This window comes from Aotus nancymaae, unplaced genomic scaffold (genome assembly GCF_030222135.1).
Source record: "Aotus nancymaae isolate 86718 unplaced genomic scaffold, 86718_ANA_hifiasm-v0.15.2.pri h1tg000014l, whole genome shotgun sequence".
NCBI lineage: Eukaryota > Metazoa > Chordata > Mammalia > Primates > Aotidae > Aotus > Aotus nancymaae.
The window spans coordinates 124,552,943-124,571,212 of NW_026988425.1; the positions used below are offsets into that span (position 1 = coordinate 124,552,943).

At 41.1% G+C, this 18,270-nt stretch overlaps 1 protein-coding gene across 1 annotated transcript in view; it reads right to left on the reverse strand.

The window, feature by feature from the left end:
• Positions 1-18,270, reverse strand: part of OTUD7A (OTU deubiquitinase 7A) — a 285,170-nt gene that overhangs the window by 103,901 nt on the left and 162,999 nt on the right. The window contains exons 3-4 of the mRNA XM_064376338.1: positions 15,376-15,470; positions 13,519-13,673 (exon numbers count right to left, since the gene is read on the reverse strand). Of these exons, the coding sequence (XP_064232408.1) occupies positions 13,519-13,669 (151 nt within the window). The 5' untranslated portion in view covers positions 13,670-13,673; positions 15,376-15,470. The remainder of the gene's footprint in view (positions 1-13,518; positions 13,674-15,375; positions 15,471-18,270) is intronic.

Sequence of the window (18,270 nt, forward strand, 5' to 3'; positions counted from 1 at the left end):
ATTCTCCTGCCTCAGCCTCCTGAGTAGCTGGGATTACAGGCACGCGCCACCGTGCCCAGCTAATTTTTTGTATTAGTAGAGACGGGGTTTCACCATGTTGACCAGGATGGTCTCGATCTCTTGACCTCGTGATCCACCCGCCTCGGCCTCCCAAAGTGCTGGGATTACAGGCTTGAGCCACCGCGCCCGGCCTAAAATTTATTTTTAAAATAAATTCTAAGTGAACTGCTAAGTTCACTTACTAGTTCCAAAAAATGCTTATAAATTCCATTGGATATTCTATGTTATGTCATCATGTCACCTGTGAATAAAGATAGTTTGCTTCTTCTTTTCCAATCTGGATGCTTTTTAATTATAATTTATTGTTTGACTTCACTGGCTAGAATATCCAGGAAAATGTTGGATAGAAGTGGTGAAAGTAGGCTTCCTTATCTCCCTCTTGATCTTTGGGGAAAAGCTTTCTTTCATCAGTAGGTGTCAAGTTAGCTATAGGCTCTTTTGTAAATACTTTATGTAGGATTGAGGAAGTTTTCTTCTATTCCTATTTCTCTGAGTGTTTTCTAAAATCAGGAATGAATGCTGGATTTTACCAAAGGCTCTTTCTGTATTTACTGATGTGATTGTGTAGTTTCTGTTTCTCAGTTTGTTAATATGAAAAATTATGTTGATTGACTTTTGAATGTTAAACTAGCTTTTCATTCTTGGGATGAAACTCACTTGGTCATGATGTAGTATCCTTTTTATATGCTGCCAAATTCAATTTGCTAAAATTTTGTTCAGTGTTTTCACATTTTTCTTCATGAGGAATATTTGTCTGTAGTCTTTCTTGGTTTTGTATTAAAGTAATGCTGGCCCAAAGAATGAATGAGTTGGGAAGAATAATCCCTTTTCAATTTTCTGGAAGAGCTGGTATAATTTTTTCTTTATATATTGTGGTAGAATTTAGCAACGAAGCTATTGATGCTTACAGTTCTCTTTGTGAGAAAGTTTTAAACCACAACTTAGATCTGTTTAATAAATATAGAGCTATCCAAATCATTTATTTATTTATTTTTGCATAGGTGGTATTTTGTCCCTTTCAAATAATTTGTGAATTTCATTTAAGTTGTTGCATATAATTATTGGCACATAATTGTTTATAATATTCCTTTGTAATCATTTTACTATCTTGAGAATCTGTACTGAGGTCATCTCTGTCATTCTTGATATTGTTAATTTGCATCTCTTTTTCATCTGATTATCTGTTTATCAATTTTATTATCTGTTTATCAGTTTATTATCTGTTTATCAATTTTATCGATCTCAAAGAACCCACTTTTGGTTTCACTGAGTTTCGCTACTATTTTTCTGTTTACTATTTCATTGTTTTTTGTTCTGGTCTTTATTATTTTATTTCTTCTCTCTACTTTGGGTTTAGTTTGCTCTTTTTTTTTCTAGTTTTCAAGGTAAAAATTAAGGTAATTGGTTTGGGGCCTTGCTTCTTTTCTAATAAAGGTGTTTAACTTTTACATTTTCTTATAGGTACTGTTTGTGTCCTTGAATAATTTTTTCCTTTTTTTTATGCCTCTCCTTCAAGGATTCCAATTAGACTTATTTTAGGCTGCTTACATTTTCCCGCACCTCATGGATGCTTTAATTTTTAATTATTTTATTTTATGCTTTTTAGAGGTGGGAGTCTTATTATGTAGCCCAGGCTAACCTCAAATTCCTGGGCCCAAGCAATCATCCTGCTTCAGCCTCCCAAGTAGCTGGCATCACAGGGATGCACCACCACACCTGGCTTTCACTGATGCCTTTAATATTTCTTTACTTCTATTTTAACTCTGTGTTTCATTTTGCATTTTTTCCATTGCTATGTCTTCACATTCACTAATCTTTTTTTTTTTTTTTTTGTAATAAGCAATCTGCTGTTAACTCCATTGAGTTACTTTTTCATCTCAGATGTAGTCTTCATCTCTGGAAGTTCAATTTGGGCTTTAAAAAGTATCTTCCCTATCTTTACTTAAACATTTGAACACCATGTCAGTATGTACCTTATTCTGTTCTACAGAATACAGTTATAATAACTTTTAGTGCCCTTGTCTGATAATTCTAACATCTCTGCCAGTTCTGGTTTGACTTTGATTGAATAGTTTCTCTTTATTATGGATCCTATGTTCCTGCTACTTCACATTCCTGATAACTTCTGTTGGGTGCCAGACAGCAAGACTTTTGCATTATTTGGTGCTGGACAAGTTTATATTTCTATAACTATTATTGAGCTTTGTTGTAGAATGAAGCTACATTTCTTGGAAATACTCTTGAGAGAGGAGGTAAAAAGAGACTAGCTAGGCAGATAGTTAGGGCAGAGAGTCCTTGGCAGAACTTCCCTTCTACCAAAAAGCAGCCCAGAAAATCACTTCTCTTCTAACAAAGAACAGCCTGGAAGTTCGGGCTGCAAACACAGATAAGGAAGCTGAAGGCTTGCATGGGGGATGCCTGCAGCTGCAGACAGCAAGGGTACGTGGAGTCAGGCATGTCCACCATGGGGGCTCCACCTCCCCTTTTTAAGCACATACACAGTAGGAAAGCAATGTGGAGTAGCTCAGGCAAAAGATCTGCCTGCATAATAAAAGGGTGGGGTGGGGGATGCCAGAGATTCACACTCTATGCAGATGGCACACCTGGTCCTAACTGTTTTTTTCATGCCCTATGTAGATAAGATACCGCCTCCCTGCTAGCTAGTTTATAAAAACCCTTGCATTTCACTGATGAATGGCAACCCTTTTCGGGAACCGTCTTTGCTGCAGAGAACTATTATCTTTCTTTCGCCTATTAAACTTCTGCTTCTGCTCTAACCTCACCCTTGGTGTGGCCATGTCCTTGATTTCCTTGGCTGTGAGACCAAGAACTTTGTGTCAGGTAACAAGGCCATTTTACTTTGATCCTTTTAGATCTTGCTTCTTGCTTTTAAGTTTCATTAGGTGTGATCAGAGTGGTTTATTTTACTTATTTTTATTTTTTTAGAGTCAAGATCTTAGTGTTGCCTAGGCAGGAGTACAGTGGTGCCATCATAGCTCACCATAACCTTGAATTCTTGGGCTCAAGTGATCTCTTCAACTCAGCCTCTTAAGTAGCTAGGAGCACAGGCATATGCCATGATGCCCAGCTAATTTTTAGAAGATTGTTATAGAGACAGAGGTCTTGCTATATTGTCCAGGCTAGTTTTGAACTCTTGTCCTCAAGCGATTCTCCTGCCTTGGCCTCCCAAAGTATTGATTTACAGGTATGAGCCACTGTACCCAGTTCTAGGAAAGTTTTTATTATAGGGCTAATTATTCCCAATTACTGAGGCAAGATCCTTCTAGGTATTATATTCAGTGCTTGTCCGGCCTGGCTGGTGGACACAGGCCCTTTCCTTGGCTCTGTCTCTGCCCTGGGCACTGTTCCCTCTAATCTTCTTAGGCGGTTCTCTGCCCAGCTGCATATAGCTTCCTCACATGCAGGTGCTGGTGAGCCTTGGCTGAGTGGCAGAGGCAAACGCTCTGTGAATCGCTGCAGTTCTCTCTCTGTGTAGCTGTCTCCTCTCTTAGGCTCTGACCTGTGAACTGCAGCCTCCTGGACTCCTGGGAATCTAAGCTCTGTCTCCTCCCACTGTGGAGTCGGCCAGGCTTCCTTTGGCTTCCTCCTCCCTGTACCACATATTAGAAACTTTCTCCTGGCAGTGAGCTGGGCAATTACAGGGCTAACCTTGTTTGTTTACAATCTCTTGGGAACCACTGTCCTTCATGATCTGATGTTTAGTAACTTGTTTATCATATTTATCTTTTTCTTTTTCAGGCAAGAGGGCACACCCACATTCTGATACTTCATCTTGGCTGGAAGCAGAGGTTTTCTGGTGCTGTCTGTTTTAAAACTTTTTATTATGGAAACATTTGTCCATCACTTATAATAAACCTGTTTGCATCCACTGTTCAGGTTTAATAAAAATCAACTCATGGATAATATTGTTTCATTTCCTCTCCCACTCATTTGCCTGTCCCCAGAAAACCCCCTATTACTTCATCCATCCATGTCAGTATGTACCTTATTTTTCTTACCACTATCACAATAAAAATATCATGTCTAAAAGTAGTTATTCTTTAATATCCAATAAATGTTAAGTGCACACATTTCTCAGATTCTTATAATTTTTCTTTTTCAGTTTGTTGGAATCAATATTCAAATAATGTGCATACATTATCACTGTTTGATAGATCTCTTAAGCCTTTTTTAATCTACAGCACAGGTTGGCAAACTACTGCCCATAGGCTGGCTGGCTGCCTGTTTTATAAATAAAAATTTTGTTAGAACCCAGCTGCCTATAGATTGCTTTAGGCAGGAAGGATCTTGAAGGCAGGGCCTTCTTCTCTTCTTTCTTCCCTCCCACTCGCAGCCCAGAGCCCCTCAGTGCCTGCTTGCAGATTGGAAACACGAAGGTTTGGCTTAAGTGGGAGTTCTTAATATGTAGCAGCCTCCTTTTTCCTGTCTAATCAAAGAAAATAATTTAAATTGATTTCAGTTTGCACAGCTAATTTTTTATTTTAAAAAGTGTTTAACGACATGACTCTGAATCTGAGCTACACTATCAGAAAGGGCTTCTGGTTGTTCTTTTGCTTCTTCCCTCTTCAGCTTGATTCAGTTTCGCCCACATTACTGAGTGCCCACTCAGGACAGCTCATCCACAGTGCCGGGGCTCTCAGTCATGTGAAAGGGAATAACATGGAATTCCTGGACCTCAGGGAGCCCTGGACTGGTGAGCACGTAAGTGAAGCAAAGTGGAAGAACATAAAGTGACGGGAGGCACAGGGGAATGGGGAGGCTTTATCTGTACGCAGACACCAAGAAGGATGCTGGGATGAATGTGGTTGGCTTTCCAGAGAGGAAGTGTTTAATTTCTTTTATTTGTATTTTTTTTGAGAAGGAGTCTCACCCCAGGCTAGAGTGCAATGGTGAGATCTTGGCTCACTGCAACCTCCACCTTCTGGGTTCAAGCAATTCTCCTGCTTCAGACTCCCGAGTAGCTGGGACTACAGGCACGTGCCACCATGCCTGGCTAATTTTTGTATTTTCAGTAGAGATGGGGTTTCACAATGTTGGTTAGGCTAGTCTCGAACTCCTGACCTCTGATCCACCCGACTCAGCCTCCCAAAGTGCTGGCATTACAGGTGTGAGCCGCTGCACCTGGCGGAAGTGTTTAATTTCAAGCAGCCACAATGGCACAGACTTTTGAGTAAAACCAATAAAATAGGCCAGTGATGGTATCTGGGGATTACAAGCTTCCCCAATAGGAAGGAAAGGAGGGAAATAAGATCTACTTAATTGATCAGCCTGACGCAAGGAAACTCACCGCAAACGGTCTTAATGGGTCTGTTTGTTTTAAGAGTATTTAAACATATTCATCTTTCTAAAGGAAGAATGTGTCTTCCTGAGTGGTGCCAGGCTAGAGGAAGTATCTGAGAATTCTGAGCTGGAGAGGTTTATTTTGATTTTTTTTTTTTTTTTGGCCTTTTTTTCCCAAATATGTCTGGTCTAATGGCAGCGCTCTCCTCAGTGGAACAGGATGCTTGGAAGAGTAGCCAACGGTTTCCTTTCAGTATTTCTAGACCCACTGACAAGACAGTCCCAGCCCCAGCAGAAGGCCATCACAGCTGGTGGTCGAGTAGTAACTCCTGCTTAGGATTCATGGTCCCTAGACCACCTTTTTGTTCCCATTCAGGGGTGTGGGATTTGCCCACGGCAGTCCTCTAATTGTACAGTGAATTCTGGTAAATCAGTGGCATGTGCTCAAGACTGGGCAAATTTAGCTTGATAAGCATGTGATGAATCATAAAATAAGGCACAACCAAATACATGCTGCAGCAGAAGTCCACAAAGTTCCACAGGAGGGCAAGGAATGATCGATGAATCCTTACCTCTTCACAGAAACTTCTTCCTTCAGACATCCACGTGGCTTGCTTTCTCACCTCCTCAAATCTTTGTTCAGATGCTTTTTTTTAGTGAAGCCTTCCCTGACAACCCTAATTTAAAACTGTACACACTCATACCTGCTTCCTTCTCCCTGACTTAGTTACCTCCACAGCACTCACGGCTAACACGCTATATAATTTATTTACATCTGTCTCCATGTGCGCGAGGATTATCGTCTGGCTGTTCATCACTGTAGCCAAGCAGCTATTAATAGATCACTCTACTGAGGGACTCATATGTGCAGGGTGTTGGGCAAAGAGTGAACAAAACCTTGTATGGTCCTTGCTGTCCGGGAGTTCATGACCCATCCTGGAGGAAGAGCTGAATTTTAACAGGGAGGCAGTGTGTGGAGGGGGAGGAGCAGCAGCAGCAATGGGCGGAGGCAGAAGCGCAGAGGTGGCTGCCCTGTCTGGGAAAGGGATGGTGAAGGGAAGCCCCAGGTGATGAGGGAAGGGATGGAATAGGACTAGATGCTGAAGGGCTGGAGTACGTGGTGGAGAAGTTTATTTTGCAGGTAACTGGGGGGTGGGGGACGTATGAAAAATGTGAGGAAAGGGAGTTACCTGAATTGATTTTGTTTTGGAGAACCACTTCAGGGACATGCAAGGGGCTGATATTAGGTGAGATGGAGCAGAGACCCCTGTTAGGGTCCTGCTGGGCACCTGACCCCAAGCATGGAAATAAAAGGAAATTTTGTGTTCCTTCAAAGGCACCTCTCCAGCCCTGAGGAGTAAATGAGCAACTTAAGCAAGAAGGGAAGAATAACTGAAAACAATAGCTAGGGAAGTTAAAGTCACAAAATAGACCAAAGTTCCCTATAGAGACTAAAGATAACATTTTAACACATGTCCTTGAGTTGACTTCCAGAAACCAGGACCCCCATCAAATGAAAAGTGCCATCTGCTGGCATGTAGACCTCAGACAGGGGAAACTGAGGACTGAACTTGGACCACCAGTCTTGGTTCTAAATTTCTTCTTGAGGGAGCTGGAGGAGGTCACTTCCACAGGCCAGAGCTAACATTCTTTTCTGCTGATCCCAAATTTGCAGACAAAGCTTCATCCCCTTAACCTACTGTAAATCAGAAAATCTTCGAATCCACCTGTGCCCTCTGCCCTCCACCTGCTTCAAGATGTCCTGTCTTTTTAGGTGAAACTGATGTATAGTCTCTGTGTATTGATTTATGACTTTGCCTGTAACTTCTGCCCCCTGCCTTTATTTTATTATTATTATCTGAGACGAAGTTTTGTTCTTGTTGCCCAGGCTAGAGTGCAATGGCATGATCTCGGCTCACTGCAACCTCCGCCTCCTGGGTTCAAGCAATTCTCCTGCCTCATCCTCCTGAGTAGCTGGGATTACAGGGACCTGCCACCATGCCCAGCTAATTTTTGTATTTTTAGTAGAGATGGGGTTTCACCATGTGGCCAGGCTGGTCTCGAACTACTGACCTTAGGTGTTCTGCCCACCTTGGCCTCCCAAAGTGCTGGGATTACAGCCATGAGCCACTGAGCCCGGCCTCCCACTGCCTTTAAAAATGCTTACCTATATGGCATTGGGGGGTTCAGAGCTTAAACATGAGCTGCCCAATTCTCCTGGCTTGGTGCCCTGCAATAAACTTCTCACTTTCTCTCACTGCAATCTTGATGTCAGTGTTTGGCTTTGCTGCACCAGGGGGCAGACCCAAGTTTGATTTGGTAACACAGGAAGTAGGCAAATAGGCAAGGCCACCCGCTTCTGTCTAGAGGCAGGTAAGTGTTCACGTTCACTCTGTCTTGCCTCAGTTTACCAAGGTTGTGATCAGACTCTGCTCCTCCTTCCTCTTATTGGCCTCCCTCTACTGTACTGTGATTCCCATCATTGCAGTGCTTTTTAACTTTTTATTTTGAAATAAATAAAAATATAAGAAGTCACAAAAGAGGGCCATGTACCTTATACTCAGCTTCTGCTATCATGAGGATTTATTTCCCTTTAGACATTTCCCCTCTAAATTCCTATATTATTGACATACTTCCAGTATAGATCTTTCTGAGGACTTACAACAAAAATATTTCATTCTTTGAAACACTGGCTTTAGATAAATCTTCACCCAAATAACTGACACCTTGAAGAATCCATCATACACATGGAACCACAGTCTTCTTACCTGTGAAAGCCTAGGGCAGGACCCAGCAGTGGGTGAGGTGAGCACTCGCCACTGCCACCCTCTCTCCCACTGGGTGCAGTCGGGACCCCTGGATGGAGTGGTGCACGCAGCAGCGACTAGGCTCAGGAAAGTAAATGGCAGCAGGCCGATGCAGGAAGGAGACCACTGTTGGAAGCGCCACAGAGCTGGAGGTGAGTGAGACACTTCCCCTAACTCCAGTCTCCCCAGCATGGACTCAGTGCAGCTCCTAACCCAGAGTGGGCACTAATTCCAGGAAAAGCTCACCAACTTGGGCGCAGAAACAGGAAAGGGGTCTCTAACGTTCTGAGAAGCTCTGGAAATCTTTAATGTATCCTGTTTTTTCCTTTTTCTTCTAAAATTTTTTCTTCTCTGTGCCCCAGAAATTTTGTGGCCCTAGTAAGAAATGGCAGAGAATTAAAGTCATCAGGCCGGGCAAACTTCCTTTCCAACCAGAGGGTCTGAGGTCCCCAGAGGGTGGGGAAAACCTTGATGCTTTTTCTCTCTGGCATCTGGCTGCTTAGCTCCGACCTAGCGCAGTCAAGTGCACCAGGGAGTAGGGTAAATCAAGCCTCCACCACCCAAGCTGGCTGGAGGGCCAAAAAGGTAAGCCCAGGGACCCAGACACTACTGAGAAGGTTACAATGAGGAAGGGCTTTGGGAGAGCAACCCCTGAAAGTTGCTCATGAACTCTTGGGCTTACCCTTGAGCTCTACATGTATGGATCTGACCCTACACAGATGACGTAGACTTTTGAGTGCTGAAATGTGGGCTAGACTATTGCCAGAGTCCCAGGCTGGCCACTAGGTGGCACCTGTGTGAGACAGATCCACTGCTCAAAGACTTTTCACAGCAATCACAAACCATACAAGTCTTGAGGGAACTTGGAATTTGTAGTCCATTTGGAGGGTTATCTTCTAAACTAAATATGATAATATTCACTGTAAGATTTTAATAATAACCAGAATCTCAAAACACAGTATTTAAAGCGTCTAGGATACAATTAGCATACTGAAAGCATACTCAGCATACAAAAAGCCAGAGAAATCTCAACAGCTACTCTTGAGATGAAACAGATATTGGAATTATTTGACAAAGATTTTCAAGCATTTGTTAAAAATATTGTACAAATAAAGGCGGGTACTCTCAAAAAATACAGAAAGTCTTGCAAAGAAATAGAAGATATGAAGAACTAAGTGGAAATACTAGAAATGAAAAAATTTAACAACCAAAATAGAAAACCCACTGGATGGGCTCACTAATGGAATAAAGATGATGGAGGAAGTAGTAAATTTATAAATAAATAAATAAATAGAAATGATTGAATCTGAACAACAGACAAAGATTGAAAAACTTGAGCAGAACCATAAAGATCTTAGGTAATAAAAGGTCTGAGCTTTCTATCATCTGAGTGCACATATAAGGAAAGAAAAAAAAGGCAGAACATAGAAACATGGAAAAAAATGGCTGAAAGTCTGGTTTACCACTAGAAGGCAATCAGTTTAATCTAGTATAGTAATAGTTTAAAGCCAAAAAATCAGTTTATTAATTTTAAAAATTCAGTATCTATTTATTATAAAACTCTCAGCAAACTTGGAATAGAAAGAAATTTCCTTCACCTGATAAAGACCATCTACTAAAACTTACAGCCAACATTCTACTTAATGGTGACAGATTGCTTTTCTCAGAGATTACGAACAAGGCAAGGATCTTCTTTTTTAACACTCCTATTCAACCTTTTGAATAGTCCTCATCAGTGAAAAAAAGCCAAGAAAACCAGAAAGACTTAGAGACTGGAAAGGAAGAAATAAAACTGTCCTTATTCAGAGACAATATGATCACCTATGTGGAAAATCCCAAGGAACACACACGTGCACACATGCGCACGCACACACACACAAACACACACACATACACACAGCCCTCCTATAACAAACTGAGTTTAGATTTAGCAAGATTGCAGGATACAAGATCAGCACACAAAATCAATTATATTTCTGTATATTACCAATAAACAAGTAGAAACTGAAATAAAAAAAGAAACCATGTACAATAGCTCACAACCCCACCCCACATACACATATAACAAAACATGTATAGGATCTATATGCCAAAAACCATAAAATGTTGATGAAAGGACTTAATGGAGGCCCAAGTAAATAGAAATTATGGCACTCCTTCATGGACTGAAAGATACAACATAGGATTGACTTGTAGATTTATTAAAATTGTAGTCAAAATCTCAGCAAAACAGTTCGGAATTATTTCACAAAGATTTTCAAGACGTTGTTAAAAATATTGTATAAGTAAAGGAGGGTACTCTTAAAAATTACAGAAATTCTTGCAAAGAAATAGAAGATATGAAGAACTAAGTGGAAATACTAGAAATGAAAAAATTTAACAACTAAATTTTATTTAAAAAATTTAAAAATTAAATCTGTGAGCTCATCCAGTGGGTTTTCTATTTTAGTTGTTTAGAGGCAAGCAGATCCTAAAATTCACACGGAAAGGCAAAAAAAAAAAAAAAAAACCTAAAACACGTTTGAAAAAGAAGAATAAATTTAGAAAAATCACACTATCTGATTTTAAAACTCATTACAAATCTACAGAAATCAATATGGCACAATGTTGATAAAAGAACAGACATAATGATCAACAGAAATGAACCACTGTCTGGAAATATATTCCTTACAAATACCCTCAGTTGGCTTTTTGTCAAATATGCAAAGGCAATTCAATTTTAATGGAAGAAGAAAGATATATTCAATAAATGATGTTGAAAGAATTAGATAGGCATATGCATAAAACAGAATCTGGACCTAAATCTCACATATTATACAAAAATCAACTCAAATGGATTGTAGATCTAAATGTAAAACATGAAAATATAAAACTCTTAAAAGACCAACTAGGAGAAAATCTTCATGACCTGGAGTTATGCAAAATTTCTCAAATATGTCACTCAAAGCATGATCTATGCCAGAAAAAAGTCAGTTGGACTGCATGAGAAGATAAAACTGTGCTCTGTGAAAGGCCCTGGTAAGAGACTGAAAAGTCAAGCACAGTCTGGGAGAAGATATTTGCAAATCATGTATCTGAACAAAGGATTTATGCTCAGAATATGTAAACAACTCTTGAAATTCAGGTAAACAACTCAATTTAGACATAGGCAAAAAGCTTGAGCAGACATTTCATGAAAAAGAATAAAAAGAGGGAAAATAAATAGCATGAAACTTTTCAATGTCATTAGTTATTAGGAAAATAAAAATTAAAACCATGAAGAAATACCATCACAGCTATCAAATGGTTAAAATGAAATAACGAAAAAGGAAGAAATACCAAGTGCTGACACGGATGTGGGCAGCTGGAGCTCTCAGACATTGCTGGTGGAAATGCAAAATGGCACAGTACTCTGGAAAACAGGTTAGCAGTTTCTTACAAGGTCAACATGTATTGAGCCTAGAAAACTTAAAACTATATTCACAAAATCCTGTTCTTAAACATTTCTAGAAGCTCTAATCATAACTGCCAAAAATTGAAAACAACAGAAATGTGCCAGGACAGATGAGTGGATAAATAAACTGTGGTGCACCTGCAGAATGGAATACTATTCAGCAACAAAAAGGAACGGGCTACTGACATATGACTTGGTGAGTCCCAAAATAATCTTATGGAGTGAAAAGGAGCCAGTTTCAAAAGATTAGGCTCTGCAGGACATTTATTTGACATTCTTGCAAAGAGACAAAACTAGTGATAGAAAATAGAGCACTGATTGCCAGTGGTTGGGGGTAGGGGAGGTCTGATTATAAAAGATATCAGGACAGAGAATCTGGAGGTGATCAAGTAATTCTGTATCCTGAAAGTGGTAGTAATAACACAAATCCATATATGTGTTAAAGTTCATGGAACTAGACACAAAAAACTCAATATTTCTGTATCTTAATATGAAAAATATAAGTAAAAAAATAAAGAGACAACATCTGCTTCCTATGTAAGGCTGTCCAGACATCAATATTGATGTTAGTACTAATTACAATAATGGCCACCTCAACCATGGTCTTCTATACTTTCTTGAGCATCTGCTACACGCTGCTTCTTTACCACACATTTTATATCACAACTTCTAATATTCACAGTCACCTTGTAAGGTGGGTTAAGCTCAACCTAGAAAAAAATCTGAGGGTAAGGGAAGTAAAATAATTTGTGCTGTGTCTCATAGTTGATAAGTGGCTGAATCTGAACTCAAACTCAGGTCTCACTGCCAACCTAATTCCAAGCCCACTTCTCCACGCTACTGCCCACTTAACAAAAATAATGGAAATGGAAAGGGAGACATTATATAATATAAATAGCAGGAAGGGAGAATCATAGTTTGATTTCCACAGATCACAAAAACTCTCAGCATATTATATTCTAAACTTGGAGTTGGTTTGAAATTCTGAGAGGTTAGGGAAAATTTAAAAACTATGCTTTTGCCATTCCCATTTTCTGAGACTCCTCCAATAGGTGGTTGTTAATTTTCAGTATGACTGAATAGTTTTCTCCACTTCTGCAAATGCACGATAATGCTTATTTTCCCTAAGTGACTTAAAGAATCATTGTGACTTACAGTTCTTGACCAAATATTCACTAACTCCACAAATTGCAGTTTTTACATTTGAAGTAAAGAGTAAGCAAAGTTCTGTCCTCTCACACAGCTGACTGTCCTGAGAAGTTGTAACTGGTCCTTTATTTACATACCACTGCTACCACCAAAAAAAAAAAAAAAAAGGTAAATCCATTTTAGAGACACAGAAACTAAACTTTAATTTTAGTTCACTATGATTATATCTGAATAAAGTTTCTGAAAACATACATACAGATTATACACATCTCTCACACAGCAAATGATATCTCAGTGAAAAGCGGGAGGATGAAGGCTGACTTCTTACTTGTGAATTATTCCCAGCAACTTTACTGGATAGTACGTGCTTTTTCTACCAACAACCCTGGCCTAGAGTATTTTTGTCTCAGCTAAGACAGATATGAAACTAAGGTCTCCCACAAAAGTATTTTCTTGAGTGTTTTATAATTTCTGCTCCATTGAATATATTTTCTTAAATGTAATAATTGTTGATAAATTTTGACTCGATATTGGTAGGATATAACACAAGGCAAAGCCCAATTAGTGCTTCATGCAATTTTACTGTCAGGTGTTGGGTGGTTTATTTCATACCCCAAATAAAAATAACAAAAATAATTTTATCAGCAACACTTTCATTTTTGAGAGTCCAAATACCGTCCAAGTACCACTGTTGTCAGGTATTGAAAATCTTGTTTGGAAAGACGTTATGCCCAGAATAGTGGTGTGAGGACAAGGAGGTGGGCTTACCTTCCAGCAGGTCTCTGGCCAGACCAGGTTCTGCCCCCGTGGACCGAACAAAGTCTGACAGGACTGCGTCCATATCAAGAGTCATAGGATCATGTAGAAGTGCTGCCCAACACTCGGCCGAGGTGGGGTTTGGAAGCACACTAGAAACCATCCATCTGCAGGAAAGAAGAGAAAAGGCATTTTACCACGTAACAGAAATGGAGCTGCGCATGACAACTACATGCAGAGACCCAAGGGAGGGAACGAGCCATTTCCACCTGCTGTCATATTTTTTTGAACTGGTTTGATCGAATTCCTTTATTCTTTATGCAAGACATTATATTATAGGAATTGAAGTAAAATATCCCTCTGTACATGCCATGTGAGAGAAGTTTGTTATGAGCCGAATGTTTGTGTTCTCTCTTAAAATTCATATGTTGATACCTAATCTCCAAGGTGATAGAGAAAGACAGTGCCATCTATGAAGCAGGAAATGGGCCCTCACTAGACGCCAAATACGCTGGTTCCCTGATCTTAGACTTCCCAACCTTCGGTGCTGTGTGGAATACATTTCTGTTGTTCATAAGCTTCACAAGCTACTGTATTTTGACATAGTAGCCCAGATAGACTAAGGCAAGGGATCATCACTCTCTCCAGCGCTCCTGACCTTACATTTTATTAATTCTAATAACTGATGGGGAAAAAAGACTAGATTATTTTAAAATTTCAAACACTTAAGTATGTCTAGAGAAATTTAATTGGAGTTGCTAGACTTCTAATCCTCTTCCGAATTGTATAGCCTAGTAATACTTCCACAATGTGATGAATGTTACCCACTCTATTCTAATTCTGCCTTTATCAGTGTGCCATCATATGCCCTCAGCCCTCACCCCCTACTTGGGTATTAGGAGAGTCTCCAGGTTAATCCACAGTTGACGGAAATGCCACACTTGCTGAAGATGGCTGCTCAACTATCTGCCATCTCTCTAAGAGCAGCCATCAATCCAACAACATCCTTAAGACCGTTGAATTTCCCAGGCAGCATGATCCCAGCCAGAGAGATAGAAGGATGTGCAGCTGCTGGACTCAGGCTGACTGTAGTCGCTGACTGCTGGGGAAAAGCCACTGTCACATTGCAAGTGAGAGTGACTTACACTAGTGAATGGTGCTGGGGTCTTCAGTGGATGCTCAATCTTTGCTGAAGGAGTGCAAGTGCATCCCTATGTTTGTGTAGACAAGAGGTCTGCAAGTTATGGCCCATGGGCCAAATGTGGTCTGCCACTGGTTTTTGTAAATGAAGTTTTACAGGAACACAGCCACATCCACTCATTTGCATATTGTCTATGGCTGCTTTTGCACCTGGCTGAGTTGAGGAGTTAAAACAGAGACCCTATGGCCCACAAAACTAAAAAGATGTACTCTATGGAACTCTATGGAAAAAGTTTGCAGACCCCATTATAGGCAATGGAAAATTTTATGCTAGAAAATATGTAATTAATTTTACATATTGTGGGGTGAGTTTGAATCCCATGCTATTGATGACTGTCCTCTGTTCCTTCTTTCACAATAACCCACTGGGATGGGCGCTGCTTGGTGGGGTAGGTCTGGTGTCAGTGGAGCATGCTTTAGAGCCAGGCACGTAGCCTGATTTAACCCTGGCCCTCCCGTGACATGGGCTTCACTTCTCTGAGCCCTCCTGTGCTTCTGTGAGAATGTGGAAATGAGCTCATCTAACATGCAAGACCTTGAGGACTGGGGGTCTTATGCAGGGAGGTCCGTACCCTCAGGGACATTCACTGTGACCACCCCATCTTGCACACAGCTCCCACTGGTATAATTTTTAGTTGATGGGGCTAGGAAATAAGAAAATTATCTGACCTGATGTATATGGTACCAATTAGGAAATTGATTTCTTCCTTCTCTCCATGCACCGGGGCCTCGGCTGGGAGAGTGTCTTCTTTTGTCACTGCCACCTGGAAAACAGATCAGAGAACAAGAGCATGTGATCTCCTTGCCCTCAGACTGAGGCCAGAGGCTGGCTTTTTGTCACAGGAGGCTGAATCTTGGCCTTGACCAATTGCCTGAGGCATGTACTCTGTCTTCCTGGGCCCTATAGGTCCCTGCTCATCAGCTGACCACCAGCTCCCATGCCCAGGGCCTGGCCAGGGGCTGTCTCAGCTTTCCTCATTTTAGCAAGCATTTCTATTTCAGTGAAGATCACTTGCACAGCACAGAGCTGTCTGAAACTTTATTAGCACATACCACATCAGTACATTCAATCTCAGTTATGTGGAGAAATATACATAACATGAAATTTACCATTTTAACCATTTTTAAGTGTACAATTCAGTGGCATTACGTACATTTACACTATTGTTCACATCAACAATGAGGGTGAGAACAACCCTGCCTCTTAGAATTGCAGAAAGGATAAAATGAGATGATACTGAAAGAATATGCACCATTACTATTATTACCATTGACATAGATTACAACAATAGGCAAACGTACTGTTCTGATCTTGAGAATCTGCCCTCGACTGCCCATACATTTATACATCCCTATTTAGAGGGCGAATGATTAAATATGAAAAAGGTCAGGTTGTGTCCACCATGTCCAGCCTGGTGAGGAAGCCCACCCTGGCGAGGAGATCGCAGGTGCCTGGGCTCCCTGGTGAATGAATTGGATGTCTCAACTGAGATGCCAACATTCCAGAAGCCTTCATGACCCATCCCTTGCCAGACGCCATTGTGACCTTGGTGAAGTGTGGTGCACTGGGGACAAAGGTTTCTGTGGATGCCACATTAGGGAAACACATATTCCAGAGCATTTTTATAGTTCAGACAAAAATTAAGAAAGCCCAGTGTCTTTCAGTGTAGGGGCATGAATTCTGGGAAGTTTGGCTCTGCCAAACATTCAAATGCGTGGAGCAATGATCATTTCCAAAGCTTGGCCATGTATATTACTTACAAAACCTCCACAACATAAGTTAGAGATAAAGATGAGTCTAAGAGTAATTTGGGCTGTGATGAAGCAATTTCTCCAGGAAATTCAATGTAAAAAGCCCTGGGTAAGGAGGGGAGGTGCTTCTTACTGAGCAATAAGAAGAGAGGTTTGGCCAGGCAGCGACAGAGAGGGCTGCATGAAAATCAAACAAAAGTGGCTACAGGAATGTCTATGGGTCACACTGAAGTTCTTCGCGTTATTGCAGGATTGTTTCACTCTTTAGTTCTCCCCTCGGTGAAGCTGATACTCTCAAACACACGGTGTTGTGTCTTTGTGGGAACTGAGAAAGGCTCTAAGCGGCAACAGTGGGCAGTGCTGGGACCCACTGCTTGTACCTGAGGCTCAGAGAAGGCACACGTGTGGGCATTGAGCCCATTTCATTTGTCCAGCAGGTGCCCCAGGCTGGACACCCAATGGGCTCAACGGGAGGGAGACATGCCTTCTGTTCAGGGGCCATGACTGGGCTTCATGCCAGCTCTCAGAGCATCTGGTGCCTTTAAAATAAAATGTGAGCATAGATGCATCATTGGAAGCAAAACATTTCCTTAGTTGACACTCACTCAATTGTACTTTTTCATAATTTTCTCCTAGTATGGAAAGATGGAAGAAAAGTCTCTCCTAAAATTTATACCTTTGGGAATAGCAGTAAGTGTAGGATCTAGTGGAGTTTTTTTGTCTTATATGCATTGAAATGATATACTCATCAATGACATATCAAATTCTTCAAAGGTTCCTTTTTTTTTTTTTGAGACGGAGTTTCGCTCTTGTTACCCAGGCTGGAGTGCAATGGCGCGATCTCGGCTCACCGCAACCTCCGCCTCCTGGGTTCAAGCAATTCTCCTGCCTCAGCCTCCTGAGTAGCTGGGATTACAGGCACGCGCCACCATGCCCAGCTTATTTTTGTATTTTTAGTAGAGACGGGGTTTCACCATGTTGACCAGGATGGTCTCGATCTCTTGATCTCGTGATCCACCCGCCTCGGCCTCCCAAAGTGCTGGGATTACAGGCTTGAGCCACCGTGCCCGGCACTTTGTAATTTCTTTTTTTTTTTTGAGACGGAGTTTCGCTCTTGTTACCCAGGCTGGTGTGCAATGGCGCGATCTCGGCTCACCGCAACCTCCGCCTCCTGGGTTCAGGCAATTCTCCTGCCTCAGCCTCCCGAGTAGCTGGGATTACAGGCAAGTGCCACCATGCCCAGCTAATTTTTTGTATTTTTAGTAGAGACGGAGTTTCACCATGTTGACCAGGATGGTCTCGATCTCTTGACCTCGTGATCCACCCGCCTCGGCCTCCCAAAGTGCTGGGATTACAGGCGTGAGCCACCGCGCCCGGCCCCAAAGGTTCTTAATACGAAAGCAACAGTAGTTTAACTGACAAGAGAAAGTGGGGCACTAGCAATTGTAAATGGCACCTCAACATCCCAATCACTTAGATTTTTAGGCTAACAAGGAGAACACAGAATTAAGCAATGGTATATATTGTAAAAACATTTTTTTCCAATAAAAAATTTAAATATATGTAATAGTAGACAGAAGAGTATATTAAAGCCAAATACCCATCACTCAGGCATGACAACTATCAACTCTTAGCTAACCATGCTTCTTCTCTATCTCCAACCCTTCCCCTGCTCACATCATTTTGAAGCCAATTCCAGATAACACATTATTTCACCCACACTTACTTCTATCTCTCTCTAAAACACTTTTACAAACATAACCACAGTACCATAATCCCCACCTAGAAATTAACAATAATTCTTCAGTGAAA